Genomic DNA, 15,812 nt, shown 5'->3' on the forward strand with positions numbered 1-15,812 from the left:
CAGCAATCAATAATTGAGACGGCGAGGGTCCCCACATTGCAGACGGGACAGACACGCGCGCGCAGCACAGCACTCACTGCTACAGGTCCCCACGGGTCCATCCATCCATCCATGTCTCTTCACAAGCTGCCCGCAGTGTGGGCAGGGTATTGACAAATTGCCTGTTTGGGCATGGTCCAGGGCGCGTCTCCGCACCACCTCACCGGCGCGCGCTCCCTCCCGCAACCTGGAACGCCCAGGGCACCGCCCAGCGGCGCCTGAGCGTGCTGTGGCTGGGTACAACATGTCGGGTCCCGGTGCTGGCTACAGCGGGCTCCAACCCTTTCGTTAGGGCATCATCTACTGACAGTCCGTTCGTCCAATGCCACAGGCCGCCCGCCCACCGCCACCCCGCGCGGCGGGCGCTAACAACACCCACCATGCAGGAACGCGCACCACCAGCCACACCCAAGGTGCCTTCTCCCAACATCGGATGGCTTCTTGTGACGGGACTGTCAAACACCAACATCATGCTGAAGACAGGCGTTGCCATCAAAACGCACACACGCACACCGGCATCGACACGTCCTCAACGAGACACACAGCGCACGAGAAAACATGCTCAAGAGTTTGCGCCTATGACTGGCACGCCGCCACTCGTGCCGCAGCCCAATCTAACAGACCAAAAACCAAAAGCAGACAGCAACTGTCATCAGAACGCTCAAAGAAGGAGGTTCCTTCATCTCCCTAATGGGTACACATCTGCATGTCGCCCGCCAGGTGCCGTCGCGCCACCCTCATGATACAAATCCGGCCTGCCCTGCCTTGGCCTCGCTGGTTGCTTTTCCTTCGGGACTCGCCCGCCCCGCCCTGCATTATCAACGCCTGATGAACCGGCTTCCCGTATCCCCTCCCCGAGATCCGTCCTGGTCTCATGACTTTTATGCGCCTCCTCGCACTCCGCGCCTCCTCCGCCCAGCGCCCGTGCATCCTGCGCCTGCATGCGTCGTAGCGTGAAATCGTGGGGTATATATCCTGGAGGCCCCTCGAGGCAAACAAGAATCAACGACAAAGAAATCCATCGAATACGCAGCAATCGCCGTCGCATGCGTGACACCAACGCTTCCATGCAACAATTAGCCTCCCTCGTCTCTGGCCTCTCTGTCCGCGACGTCGGACCGAGGGCGAAAATAACAGCGAGCGTAAAGAGAACAGAAAAAAAGTCATCGCGCGTGGGAAAATCGAAAACTGAAAAGGAGCAAAAGAAGGAAGTGCAAAAACACCATAGTGGCCGTAGTGCCCGTCATGGCTACGTCGCCATACTGTAAAACCGGGTATCCAGCTCGAAAGGTTGCGAAAAGTCAATCTTCATGTCCTCCCAATCCGGTGCCGGGCCCATGGGCGGCTCCAGGAGTAGCATCGGGTCGAGCGTCTCCCCGCCGGGTCCTTTGAGCGGCGCCTCTCCATTCAACGTGGCGCTGTCGAGGTTGAGCAACAGGTCCGAGTCCACATTCTCGTACGTGTGCCAGTACACGTCAATGTCCAGCGCCGTGCCCTCGGAGATGTCGCTGTTTGGCTCGCTGGCACCGCTATCCTTGCTCGACTCGGGAGTGTCCTTGGGCGTCAGGGACCGATACATGTTGGCTTCGCTAACCAAGTTCGGGAGCCCGATGCCCTTCTCCCAGCCCAGGTTGGCAAAGAACGCCTGCGGATCGATGGTGCAACCCGCCCAGGGATCCACGCGGGTCGCCGCCGACGCCGCGTCCGCCTTGCCGTCGGCCTGCTTCGGCGCCGAGGCGTCCGCCTTGCCCGACTTCTTCGTCTCTTGGGGCTTGCCGGCGGCGCTCGCCGTCCTCTTCATGCCAGCGTCCTGCGACATCGGTGTTCCGCCAACGTTGCCTGGCGTCTGGCCCTGCTTCGAGGTCGACACGCTCATGGCCACCGACGTTTCCGCGGGTTTCTTAGGCGAGCCGTCGAGCTCCAGACCAAGGGCCAGCGCAAGGTGCTCCGTACAGAACTTGAGCGGGTCTTCGTGCGGCTTGACGTGCTCCTCCTGGACGTGTTGCTGGAGCGCCTGGTCCGTCGCGAAGCTAAGAGTCGAGTTGGCGCACTCGGGATCCTTGCACGTGAACACGGGTTTCGGCGGCTCAGATCGGCGCATCTCGGGCGATGCATTCTTGTTCATCTTGGGCGAAGGTGTCGCGCCTTGCGACGTCTGGCCAGCCTGTTGCCCAGACAGCTTGGGCTTCTTCCGCGCAGGTGGGAGCTGCAGGTTCATGTCTTTGGGTTTGCCGATGTAGCTCGGGTTCCCGTGCGGCGAAGCGGCCCCGAATGGGAACGGCGGCTGTGTCGCAGTCGGAGCTGGCGGTACCTGGTTGGCCTTGGCAGAACCCTTTTGCTGGTTCATCTTGTTCAGTGCCTGCGAGTTCTTCTCCAGGTTGGCTGCGCTCAACGGAGCCGGCTGGGCCTGGGGAGTCCCCTGCTGAGGCTGTTGCGCCGCTGCCGCCGCCGCCGCCGCCGGCTGCTGCTGCTGCTGTTGCGAGTTTGGCGCAGCAGTGGCCGCTTGTCCCTGACCGGGAGGCTTCATGAGTCCGCGCATGTTCGCCGCGAGATCCATCGCCATGCTTTCCAGCATGGTACGAGCCTGGTCCACTTCGGACGATCGAATGCTAAACTTGTCTTTGAGCACCTGCATTCCGTCGCCGTCGGAGAACTGGCTCATGATGCGCAGTCGCTGAATACACGTTAGCTGTGAAGTCAAATGAGCTAGCGAAAGGAAGCGACTCACGGTTCTGAAGAATATCTTGGCGCGTGCATCGTCCCGCGTAATCGAATACCACTTGGTGAGGCCGCGGCCAACCTTGCCCATGTCGGTCGCGATCCGTTGCAGCTTGGCGGCAGTCTCGTTGCGCTCCTGCGGGCTCATGGCGATTTCAGGCGTTGGCTGTTCCTTAAAGGCACGCACCTCCTCGCCGCTGAGTTGTCTCAGGCGGTTGACACCCTCCTGACCGACCTGCTGCTGCATCATGGCCGCGGCCTGCTGGCCCTGTCCAGCCATCTGCATCTTCAGGTACTGCTCGTATTTGGCTCGCTGCGCCGGGTTCAGGGCCTGGACCTGCTGTGGCGTCAACTGCGGGCCTTTAGTGCCCTGCTGTTGATTTGGTTGAGATGCCGGCCGCGAAGGACCGGAGGCTGCAGCGTTGGATGGCTCCGCAACGTCCGCAGCGTCGTCGGTGCTCGGCCGCTTCAGGTTGTTCTTGGCGGGTGCCGGCCGGTTGTTGCGAGCCTGCTCAGTTGCCTGGCCCTGCTGCTGCCTTTGGCCTCCCGCCTGAGTCATCGCGGCCGTCTGTCTCATCGCACCGTTTGGTCCGGCCTGGGTTTGCGGTTGCGGCGTGCGGTTCTGCTGCTGCGCTGACTGCGTTGGTTGCATCGGGACCGGCGCTTGAGGAGCACCAGGCATCTGGCCTTGCGTGCCCTGCTGGCCTTGAGCCTGTGCTTGAGCCTGTGCCTGTGCCTGAGCCTGGGCCTGTGCTTGTTGAGCTCTCAACTGTTGCTGCTGTTGTTGCTGCTGTTGTTGCTGCAGCCACGACTGACGCTTCATATGCATCACCATGGCGCGCAGCTGCTCGTCAGCCATATTAGCCAGGTTAGGTCGCTGCGCACGAACTTGCATGAGCTCCTGCGGCGTCACCTGAAGCACTTGTTGAGGAACATTGCCCATAGGCCGTTGCATGGCCATTTGCTGTTGTTGCTGCTGAGCCTGCTGCTGCTGCTGCTGTTGCTGCTGCTGCTGCTGCTGCGCCTGCTGCTGCTGCTGATTCGGCATCTGACCAGGCATTCCGCCTGCCATCGGGTTCATGCCGGGGGCTTGCCCAGCTTGCTGCATCGAGGCCCGTCTCTGCATGAGAATCTGGAACTGTTTCTGCTGCAGAGCGCTGAGCTGGCCCTTGACGTTTTGCGGCAGGGTGTTGTTTTGGCCGAGCCACATCTTCAGGTCCCTCCATTTCTTGACCTCGATGGGCAGCTGAGCAATCTGAGCGTGGACTTGCGGCGGGAGATCCATCTGGTCCATCATCATCTGTGCCTGCGCGTTCTGTATGGGCATCCGCGGCATCTGCATTTGCTGCTGCTGGAGGTTGCCGTTGCCTGGTCCATTTGGCAGCTGCTGCTGCATGACCTGCGGGCCCTGGGCGCCGACCATGCCCATATTCATGTTCATTTGACCGCCAAACTGGTTCGGTGGGCGGTTCTGCGGGTTCATCTGACCGTTGTTCATCGCCATTTGCTCCTGTCGTGTGCTCTGCCATCGTCGCATAACGTCGTTGAGCTTATCGGGCGCAAGTCCGTGGAGAGCTTGCCTCTGGTCCGGCGTCATGCTGGCAAGCATGTTTTGGAAGGCCTGGCTGTTCGGCCGTTGGATTCCCTGGTTGAATCGCTGGTCACCAAACTGCATACCGCCTTGGCCCATGCCCTGGCCCATGCCGCCATTGACGCCTCCTGGTGGACGTGATACAGGTGTGTTGAGAGTGTTCATGGCAGGGCTCTGCGACGGGCCAACACCGCCCATCATGCCATTCTGGCCCTGCATCTGCTTCAGCTGGAGCTGGGCTTGGGACTGCTGGGCTTGGTTCATCTTCATCTGTTGAAGATTTGCGGCCTGTTGCTGCTGCTGCATGTGCGGTTGGGGCTGCTGTTGGGGCTGTCGTGGAGTCTGGTTCGGTCCGGGCTGGCCAGCCATGGCCTGGTTTCCCGGCTGCGGCGTCGGGTTCCGAGCAGCGGCTCCGCTGGCGGGAACAACCATTTGCCCGGCTTGCTGTGCCATGAGACCAGTCATCTGCTGGTCTTTGATGCTCTCCATGCCCGGAGGAAACTGGGGGAAGTCGGTGGACTGTCCCACGCCCGCGTTCATCATGCCCTGGCGCTGCTGCTGGAGGGACTGTTGACTGCGCTGCTGCTGCATCATGGCGGCTTGGTTGGCGTTCTGGCCCGGGGGTCCACCCTGCTGCTGCAGACGGTTCATGTTGGTCTTCAGCATGTGAAACGCCTGCGTCTGGAAGAACCACAGGAGAGGGTCCTTGCCCTGGGACTGAAGCTCGGCAAGCTGGTGTTGCGGCAGTCTCTGCTGCAGCTGCATCCGCGTGTGGGCCTTTTGCGGCTCGGGGGTCTGGGACATGAGCTTCGCCGCAAGATCCATGACCTTGGCTTTGTCGGCTTGCGCGAGTCGAGACATTTCGATGGCGACGGCCTGGGCCTGTGGTCGGTTCGGGGGCATGCCCATGGCCTGCTGGTTCGGCATGCCGCCGCCGCCGCCGCGCCCAGCTTGCATGCCCATGCCCATGCCCATCTGCTGCTGCTGCTGGGCTTGTTGTTGCTGAAGCTGCTGAGGTATTTGAGATGCTTGCATCTGATGCTGGAGGTGCTGGAAGCCTTGCTGGGGGTTCTGGCCCATGCCCCGACCCATCTGCGCCTGCATGCTCATCATAGCCTGCGCCTGGGCGGCTTGTGCAGCTTGGGCCTGGGCGTTCAAAGAATTTTGGAGATTCGGCTCGTTCTCCTGTCGTTTCTTGAAGAACTCCATGATCTTGCCGTTCATAGTTGCATCGTACGCTTCCTGTGAAGAAAATAGAGTTAGATGGCACGTCACATGCGCGGGGGAATGGAGCGGGGCAGCAAGGGAAAAACAATGGCAGAACTCGGGAAACACTTGTGCAACAGTCGTACCTTGCTTGGTGAGGATTTGAAAGTCTCCTCCTCGTACTTGCAAGCCATGCTGACAGCTTGCTGGGTATCGTTGTTGTTAACGGCCAACGTAATGTTGGAGATGCTGCAAGTCACACAGTTAGCCACAAAAGCAAAATAATCAAACGCGTAGCGGCCCTGAGCAGCCTTTGGGTTGGGGGATGCGTACAGCTCCATCGTCTTCCCCATACGGTCACTGAGGCTGACATTTGCGTGCCATGCCAACCCGCCATGTCCTTGTGAGCGGGCGAGAATCTGTTGATAGACGTATTGTTGTAGTTGATGCGTAGTCGTGGGCTTTCGCATCTGTTGTGGTATGCCCATCTGGCCAACGCCAGCCATGTGCTGCATGTTGGCGGCCATGGCCGCGCTGGTCCGGAGCGGACGTTATCCCCGACGATTGGCTTGTGCGGCGGCCTATGCGTCGAAGAGCCTGTCGTGGTCGAGAAGAGGCGCAGTGAGTCGGGCACACAGACGGCGCAGCAATGCCGCTCGGGTCAGACGAACAAACCAAAGGCTAGGGCGTAGACAACGGAAGCGGCAACGAGAGAAGTGCAAGCGCTGTGAACAGTCGACGCGTTCCGAGGAACGAGGGAAAAGGATTAGTCGACTAGTCTAGAAGCGCGACGTATCGTCCATGAAAGTCGTTAGGTTTGCCTCTGCTGAAACTCTATTCAAGAGGCCCGCCGTGGGCTGCGAGCGACGCGGTGGGCGGGACGTAGTGCTGTTCGGCACTGGTTGGGGAGCTAGGCGGCAGTCGGGCAGGACGAGGCAAACTCGATGTCGATTGACGTGAGGGGCGTAGAGCAGCCGCTGGAAACAGACGAGGCCAGTGGCCGATGATTTTGGTGCAGGGACGGCGCGGACGGCGCAGCGGTGCCCGATGAACCAATGTGAAACGATCTATTGTGCGAGGTGTTCAGTCGCTCAGCGTCCCATTGTCGTGCCGCCAGGCCGAGGATTGGTGTCCGTACCTGGTAATCGGCACCATTCGGCACGCAGCAGGAGTCGAGGTGCAATGACCGTCGCAGGTGTTCGCAGAAGTCGGCGGGCGGGCAGCGTCGGTCGTGATGTCTGTTGTGGTGGCCGAGCCGTGATCGTCCCCGTTGGGTTGCGGAATGGCTCGAGCCGGGGGAGCGCCTGGGCGGTGGTGGCCGTGGGAGAAACCCGGGTCGCCAACGAGAGGGCTGGGGGGTGGAAGAAATGGAGACGGATGCCTGGGTTGAAGTGAACGAAAGTGTCGTCGACTGCGTCGAGGTCGCGCGGAGGGAGGTGGTTCCGGCGGTCGGGTCGGGGTGGAAGCGAGGCGAGGCGGTGGAAGTCGACTCGGCTGGTGGTTGTGAGGGAAGTTGATGGCAGCAGAGAGATGCGGGCGCGCCTAAGACAAGGCGAGGAAGAGAGTGGAGTGGGCGGGAGGAAGAATGGATGGGAGAGCGAGAGCAGAGCAGAGGTGAGGGACCCGGGCGGTGGAGCGGGACGGTGGCCGGGGGTGGGTGGACAAGGACAAGCCAGGGCCCAGTGGAGCCCCGGGACCAGGTGTCGCTGGGAGTGGTGGTAGTGGTGGTGGTGGAGGGTGGAGGGTGGTAGGTGGGTGACGGGCGATGGGTGATGGGTGATGGTGGGTGCAGTGGTGGGCAGCCCTGGGAGTGGGAGTGGGCGTGAGGTGGGAGATGGGAGATGCTGGCAGCAGTGATGGCCCGGGGTGGTCTGCTGGTGCCGCTGGTGGTGCTGCTGCTGCTGCTGCCGCCGCCCGCCGGGTGGGTGCCCGTACCTAGCTGGTACGGTAGGTGGTTGACGGGAGGCGCTGCCGCTGGGCTGGGCTGGGCTGGGCCACTGGATCGAGCAAGGCAAATGGACGCCAGGCAAGGCAAGGCGGGCAAGGTAAGGTACCCACCTCACCCGACCTCGTGGGCTGGGCTGGGCTGGGCTGGGCCGCCCAAAGGCCCCATGGCTGCCGCCGCGGTGGTAAGGTACCTCTGCCCAAATAACAAGCTGGAAATTGACTCCTGCCCACTGCAGGTGAAGTGGATGCTGCTGGGGCCCTGCCTGGCGCCTCCAGAGCAGCAGCCGGACTGGACAGCTGCGACTGCCGCCAACAGAGGTAGGTACCTCAGCAGGGTCGGCCTGTCCACATGCTACGAAGTACCTAGCACCAAACGTTTGAGGCAACTCAAAAAGGGATGAGACGGACGGGCTGCGGCACAGGTCTAGATACCGACACCTCTAGCATGGCCATCCAGGCAGTCGGCCGCCTTATCAAGGGAGCATCCCAAGCAAGCAAGCAAGCAAGCAAGCAATCGCCTCCCTCCTGGGTGCCAACTTCAGGTTGCCACCAAGGTACCTTGGCACGCCCACACGGCACCGTCAAGGGTGGCCGTGTACTTCGTACGAGGCACAAGCTCAGCGCATCCACCGGGCGTGGCGCGCGAGCGATGCATTCGCTCACTCACACCTCCACCCGCCTGCCTGCCTGCCTTGCTTGATCTCTGCCTGCTTTGGCCCAAAGTGTGACTACGGCCTCCAGGTTCAAACCTTCTTACCCCGAGTACCTGCCTGGCATACCCGTGCCTCTTTTCCCCCTCGGCATTCACAGCTAAGGGTGACTCCAAGGTAGGTAAAGCACTGGTCGAGCCGGCGGCCCAGTTGAATGCTGTGGTTGGGTATGCTATAAGGTTCTGTCGGCCTGGTGCGAGGGAAGCCTGCCCCGTGATTGGGGTGCGTGGGATGGGCTGGATGGGTGTATGGGTGGATGGCTGGATGGATGGATGGGAAACGTGAGGTGAGGAGGGGAGGGGGAGGGGGAGAGGAGTAGGTATGAACCGGGGGGGGGGCGTGCGCCGGACACCGCGCCCAGAGCCTGATCGCATCCAGCTCCCGGTCCATCTGGCGGTTCAAGGTCAGGCTGGCTGAAACGCAAACCGCGCGCATTGCAGGCATTTTACTGCCAGGAACTCGCTGCTGATGACGATCGAAAGAAAAGGAGACGCACGAAGAAGACACCTCTGTCAAGCCGCGCTGGTGTCGCGTCGACGATGGTGAGCAGCATGTGAGCATGGAAGCGGCTGCGATGGAGGTGGACTGCAAATGTGCCATACTTTCTGGTATTTGTTGAAAATTTGCTATTCGCACAGGCAAAAACGTCCAGTCGCACCAACGTTCCTGGTTCTTCCAGGGCGCTCGCCAGCCCATTTTTATTGTCCAGGCATTCGACGGCAGCGGCGAGCCGCCTCCTGTTGCTGCCGCTACTGATGCGTTGCTGCCGTTGCTGCTATCGCTGCTATTTGAGATGTGCGGGATCCCCACGCGGGCCCAAGCCTGCGCTTCTAATTGATGTATCGCAGGCTGTGAAGGTACGGGGATTGACTAAGAGAGCAAAACTGTATGCGGAATACCTGCGCGGATAGACTTTTCTGTCCGTGCGAACAGCACATCACTACTAAATCAGCCTCTGGGGAGGACGACAGCGTGTTGGCGCTGGCGCTGACGCTGGCTGTGCTGGCGCCCATGTAGTGCCTGCGAGCGCTGGCGCGGGCATGCCGCCAGATGACTCGACGGACCGAGCATCAAGCGTGATCCTTTCTGTAATTACGACTGAGTAGAGACGATGCGTAGAGGCTCGCATGCTTGCCCGCAAATTCTGCTTGGGCGTATGGAGCAGCCTGCTGCGATCATGGCGCTTCGTGCGGGCAACTTGAAGAAACAGCAGCCCAGTCCCAGGGCGCGCGGTAAGCTGGCCCGGGGGCTTGCCGTGGTGACGAGATGCCTTGAGCGCCAGACGGGGGTGTGAGCCTAAGGAGCGAGAGCAGCAAGCACCAGCAGTCGGCGGTCGAAACACCTCATTGACGATTGCCCACGGCGCTTCTTCGCAGCCAGAGCTCTGCAGGCAGGGCACAAGCGCGCGCCGGTCACTCGTCGCATCGCCGTCTTCACGACCCCCGGACCAGCGACATTTGTGACGCCGGGCATAGCCAGAAATCGTCGCCAAGTGGCCAGGACTGAGGTCGAAGACTTCAAAGGGGATGCTTTCTGAGTACTTCATAACCCACCTGTCCCCGTGTGTGCGCGCTTCGTGTCCCGTAGAAGCCGCCGCCCCAAAAAGGACCGCCTCGCTACTCGTACTTTGCACATGCAGCTGGCTGGCTCCGCGCGCACCCTGGGCTTTGTCCATGGAGTTGCTTTCTGGTGTTTCCTCGATCCGGCCATACACGTATATAGATCCTGCCTCGTCCGCCCTTCGCATCGGCTCCTGTCCGGACGATGAAGCCGCCTCTGGCCTCTTGGCCCTCCGTCAGGCGCCGCCGTGGCAGAGGCTCCCGCCCGGCGTCCCATGCCACGCCCGTGCCCATGCCATGGTTGCGGCCTCGCCATTGGGAGTGGCCCCTCCCCTCTGGCGGTGGTGTGGATGGATGCCGTGGGTGCGTGGGCGGGCGCCTTGTCGTGGATCCGCTTTGCGTTTTGGTCCTCCCGCACCGCCCTCGTCCCCCCGCCGTCAGGCGCTAACAGCGCCGTGCTCGCCGTCACCGGTGACACGATAGCAGCGGACCCCTGCGGTACAACGGCAGTCGAGCAAATCTGTGACAGGGGTTCGGCTTCCACTTCAGCCTGCCACCCCCGGTGCATCGCCCCCGTGATGCAGCTGGACCACCACCCATCCCACGCCTGGTTTGCACGCCATCCTCCCGCCACGGACGATTCGGTCGGTGCGTCCAACGTCGTCAAGACTTGCCAGCGATGGATGGGCGCGGGCGCCGAGATCCAGCCGCGCCCCGTACGAGCGGCGGTGCGCTCCATCGTGAGGAATTCGCGTTGCGCGCTGCTCCGAAAGCTTGTACTCGTAGCATGCAGCCTGGGGCGGGGTGAGACCCGGTTCCCGCTCGCTGACCGGGTCGCCCAAGGGATAATAAAGGGAGCAAAGTCCTGCGAGTGTGGGTCGTGCGTTCTTGCTGTCGTCGGCGCCGGCGCCGGGTGGCTCCATGGTGGCTCGCTCGTCTCCTGGTCAGCGCGCAACGCATCGCGGCATCGTGGCATCTCGCCGTGTCCCGTCTTGTCGCATCGCATCGCGTCGCATCGCATCGCATGGTCGGACGGCTGTCGTGCAGAGTGTGCCATGCACCGCTTGCTGGCGTTCCTGGAGCTTGCTTAGCAAGATCCCTCGTCCTCCAACGCCCTTCTACGAAGTAGTCCCGGCGCGGCAAATGCCTCCTCCTGCGCCTCGGCCAACAGCCTTGCCCCAGGGAGACAGACCATGGCGCGAGTCGAGCATCATTAAGATTATATCCTAGGTATTAGCAGTGCGGCCGGGGCCGAGGCCGCTCGCCCTGCAGGTCATTACGTGTATACTCGTCGCACTCTCGTGCGGAGCGCGGAGTACATAGACAACTGACAGCCGTCTACCTACGAAGCAGCCCGACCTGCTTGAGAAGCAGTACCTTGCTCCTACTGTGTTGTGTTCGGGTGCTCTCCCCCGTCTGCAGCCACCGGCGACCGTCTTATGGCAGCGTTGTGTCGCCGTTGCCGACTCGAGGACTCAAACGGGAGTCGAGCGAACGTGGCAAGGGGCAACATTTGTTGCAGCAAGAGACGAGACGCACGAGACGAGCAATTGGGTGGTGGTTCCCTTGCACTGGGCCCAGGGCCTCCCTCCCTTGCCGGGCCACGATCTGGGATACCCATGTCTAGCGCAGCAGGCTCACATGGGTGGCAGAGCCCCGCCGCCCCTTGTCCAGCGGAAGTCGACGGGGCTCACGCAAATAACGTGCTGGGTGCCTGTGGTGAGCGTCCCATGTGCAGGCTGTGATGGCGATGGTCCGTTGCGTCCGCAGCGCGCGTGACCAGCAAAGCAAAACCACGGCGTGTCGGTGGGTTTGCCGGTTTGGCGAGATCAGAAAGGTTCTCGGTTCGGCCGCCGCACTGGCCAGCTCTCTTGGGCCGCCGCCCGAGGAACACGGGAGCGTTGCTTGATTCGCGAGCGGGCGCGGTGCGCAGCGAGCCGGTGTCCCTTCTTACTGGCCACTGCCTCGCGAAGAACGAAGCCACAGACCGAGGTCGAGGTGGCCAGCAGCCCCCCATTCAAAGTCGGACAGATAGTGGCGTCTGCAGCACCCGTAGGCTCGAGTCTCGGACCAGCGCAACAGTCGCTAGTAAGCGCCAGCTCGTGTGCGGCAACAGCTAGCGATATCTAAATGCCATGGAGTCCGTTTCGATTTGCGTCACGTTGGCGGCCGGGGAGTTCCAGCTGGCCGGCGTGGGGAAACAATTCATCGTTCGACGGCGGGACAGCTGAGCGTGTGGCGGGCACGTACAAAGTATTGCAGCGACACCATCTCATCCGTTCGAGGGAACCCACCACGTGCTTGGCAGTGTGTCTGTAGCGGAGCGGCGGGTCAAGAGTTCAAAACACGGGCGCACGCGCCACAAAAGATGCGGTTTTCTCTCGAGGTGCAGTGGTGAAACGCCCGAGCTTGCACGGGGGCAGACCAGAGCCGCCCAGCGCGAATTGGAAGCTACCCAGGTGCTGCGCGGCAGCTGAGAGGACGAGGTGGCCCCGAGTGCAGGAACAGGCTGTAGGTACGGAGCAGGCACGGGGTACCTGGCAATGCTCGCGGCTCTCAATGAAAGGAACGGCAGCTGCAGTTAGCGTTTGCGACTGCCGCGGGGAGTGCGGGTGGGCGCACCTCAGGCAACCCACCTCAGTGAGCGGGCTCTGATCTGGGGGCACGGCGACAAGAACCTGTGTTCCACCAAAGGTACTTCGTGAGGTAGGCACAATGACGAGAGTTACAGTAGCGCGGTGCAGCGCCTTTACTCTGTTCCTGCTGAACTCTGAATTCAAACTCTGTGCGCGCGAAGGAAAGCATGGGCAAGCACGCCGCCCGTAAGGGCACGCGGGGCAGGGTGAGGCGAAGCGAGGCGAGACGAGGCGAGACGAGGCGAGGCAAGGCGAGGTCGTCACCGTAAAGCAACCGCCGTTACGGATCAGCATCATCATCACCATCACCCTTGAAGAGAACGCGGGCAGAACGCTGCTGCTGCTGTCGCTTCGTACCTGCACGAGGCCCCTTGGCCGCCCTCTGGCCGTGCCTCATCATCTCCCCCCCACACGCTGGTTTTATGACAGGTCCCTGCTGTCGCAGGTACGTGGCCCGGGCATCCGCCGCGAGTGAAGCACAAGCCTTTCGTACTTCAGGTTTGCAGTTTGGGTGCCTACAGTACCTACGTGCTGCGTACCTTACGGTCCCTTGACTGACGTCCCTTACTTTCGCATCAAGTTAAAAGTATTACCTGTACTTTGTAATTTGTCGCGCTCTGTAGCACCTGCCCTGCCAGATCTTCCAGGCCCAGGTACCCAGGAGGTACTTGTGGAAGTGCATCGCCGGTCGCTCCTCCCACCGCCTCCCCCTCGGCGCCTGCTTGTCTCCAAGAACCTTGGAAGTCACCTTGTGGCCCCGCGAACCGGTACGAGAGACGAACACGTCAATCTCGTCGCTCCGATTCCAAGTGACGCCCGCCGCATATGCCTGCGCGTGCACGCATCAAGGAGCAGCACACTCTCCCGCACACCACTCCCACAAGTTCTGCATCTCATCATTATTCCTCCGCGCCCAAGCACATACCTTACTTACCTACATACTCCGTACGTGGCTCGCACATGCGCATCGTCTCTCCCGGAAGCAGATGCGCATCGTGGCGTTATTGGTGCTTCCATTCTCGTCCAAAGACAGCGACCCCCTGCGCGTCTGGTTGGTCCCCGTCATTTGCTGTCCCGTCGTGTTGGGTGGCCGTCCCATGGGGCACGAATGATTGACACGGCTTGACCGCCGACAGGGCAGACCAAAACGCGGCAGGCGGCACAAGGCTCGACGGGACGATTCATTCAAGATGCTCGACGACGAAACGATGCGTTTGGTCGAGCTGTAAGTTGACTGATTGCAGCTTCAAGTGAGCAATGCTCGTCATCCGTACTCGCCAGTTCGGACAGGCAAGCAGACAGACAGACAAGAAGACGTGGGCGACGGGCAAGGCCCAGGCATCGAGGACGGCCGGCGGAGACTGGGGGTCAGCCGCAGAATGTGCCAAAAGGGACGAGGCCATGCCTTCTCCGGACATGGTCTGGCCCCTACCGAGCCCCGACGCATGCCCAATGCCTGTCTCACTTGCGGAGCGCGCACCTCGGCCCACCCCTCCGTGAGGCACGGAACGGCATTGTACTTTGCAGAACGGCACGTTCTGTTGTTGACCGGAGGCAAACAGGCATACAGGTAAGCCCAGTTCGCATCGTGGCAGATGCATGACTCCTCCCGTATCACGTCGCGTCAGGCATCTTGACTCGATAATTTCCACTCGGCCCGCAAACGGTTGAAGTCGACACCGACAGAGATGGGGGGCAATTCCAGAACCACGGAGCATTGTGCAGGGAGCAGCTGGCGACCTTGCCGCCAAGCTAGACGAGGGCCCCCTGGTCAAAGGCGGGCGAAGACGACATGGCCCCTGGCGCAGCATGCCAGACACCGAAAGCACCTGCGATCACCAGCCCCAGGAAAAAGGAAACTCGTCCATGCCAAAACCTGGCATCGCCAGCAGTTTGTCGATTATTCGCTTTGAGTGCGGTATATAGCGCCGCACCTGTACGAACCTGCAGTGTCGTTGCCAACAAGCCATGGTGCCTCGCCGGCAAGCATGGCGATCAGCAAACTTGCATCAACGTAATGAATCGACTGTCAGGCGTGGAGAGCAACCCGCGGGCAAACAAACCCGCTCAGCTACCCGGTATGAGCTTCTGTCGCCAGCTTCACCCGAGTACCGTAGAGGAGAGAACAACTACCGCGAAAACAGCAGCAATGCCACATCACACAGCGAAACGAAACGTTACGCCCCGGCATTGAATCATTGCTATGCAAACCCATTTTTATGGACCATGTAAGGCTTGCCTAAAGTGAACTCTTTGACACACTACGCAGCCCGCTCCCTGAGCCTATCCCACGCGGCTCCACCACGGGTTCTGGTTCGAACCATCTTCGGTCCCTTCCCTGGAATTCGTCCTGGAGATCATAGCTCACCGTACCAAGAAAGGTGCGGTAGGCAGGGAGGCATCAGTGCTGCATCGTGTCATTGGATTGTGCCGGCCTCTACCGCTTCTCGCCTCAGCCGTCCGCCGGATCGTGCCATCGATATTCCTGCCCTCGTGGTGAGGTAGTATCTCAATTCTTGGACCGGCTGATTATGACGAAGCACGTACGACTTGCATGCACGCTGCACCGTGGAACAGGAGCATCGTTACCATTGTCATGTCAACGCCATGCTTTTGCACGGCCTGGGTATGCCTCAGACTGGAGACGACACGTCTATATGCCCGTCAATTCCGAGCCGTGTCAGACATGGGATGGTAATTCCCGGCTCCCAGCCCGAGGCTATCTGAGGCGTCAATTCATACTTGACCTGGTTCGTGTCGTTGACGGGAGGTTTTCCATCAGTACGAGATGGAACAAACACAGAGAGGGAACGGGCAAAACCGTGTAGATTCCCTTTCCTCTCTTCATGACCAGAAGTAGCCCGCTTACCTCTGGGCGATGTAGAATGCAATGAGGCATGTCTATCTAACCTCGACGAGGCTCGACAGCAACAGCCCGATGTTTGGCCTCGCTCCACGGCGCAGGATACATGCCCTTCTCCAAGTTCCGCCGAGGTGGGGCTTTGAACCTCGGCAATCATCATCTCCCGTCGAATTTGATAGAGTAGCACTGTCGTTCGTTTAGCGAAGGTAGGTGACGAACACAGGGTCACCACTCTACCAACGACTCAACCATTGCGCCTGTCGCCCACGACATGTTGCAACGCACAGTCCTCATATGTTTCAGCTTGACAGTAGCCCGATGCCTGCACTCACAAGCTCAAACGTGACCCTCGGGCGCCTTTGTCATGTTCCAACGTCCAACCGCTGCCCGCCTTTTCAAACTTGTTTGCTTCCCGAAGGTAGAATCGACGACTTCAATGGCCGCCCCGTTGCTCATTCATATAGTTCCACGCGTCTACGTCACATAAATACACACTCAACACGCAATCTGGTACCTATCATCTGCCCAACCCCGCTGCTATGG

The 15,812-nt window shown here is 60.8% G+C and overlaps 1 protein-coding gene across 1 annotated transcript; it reads right to left on the minus strand.

Annotated features, from left to right (window-relative positions):
* Window positions 1-1,288: 1,288 nt before the first annotated feature.
* Window positions 1,289-6,081, minus strand: PLICBS_003160 (uncharacterized protein; the record flags this gene model as incomplete). Its single annotated transcript, XM_065600163.1, has 4 exons — window positions 1,289-2,713; window positions 2,768-5,590; window positions 5,701-5,803; window positions 5,945-6,081. The coding sequence occupies 4 exons, from the start codon at window positions 6,079-6,081 to the stop codon at window positions 1,289-1,291; spliced, it is 4,488 nt and encodes a 1,495-aa protein (XP_065456235.1).
* Window positions 6,082-15,812: the final 9,731 nt, after the last annotated feature.

Source organism: Purpureocillium lilacinum (genome assembly GCF_023168085.1).
Source record: "Purpureocillium lilacinum CBS 284.36 DNA, scaffold_2, whole genome shotgun sequence".
Taxonomy (NCBI): Eukaryota; Fungi; Ascomycota; class Sordariomycetes; order Hypocreales; family Ophiocordycipitaceae; genus Purpureocillium; species Purpureocillium lilacinum.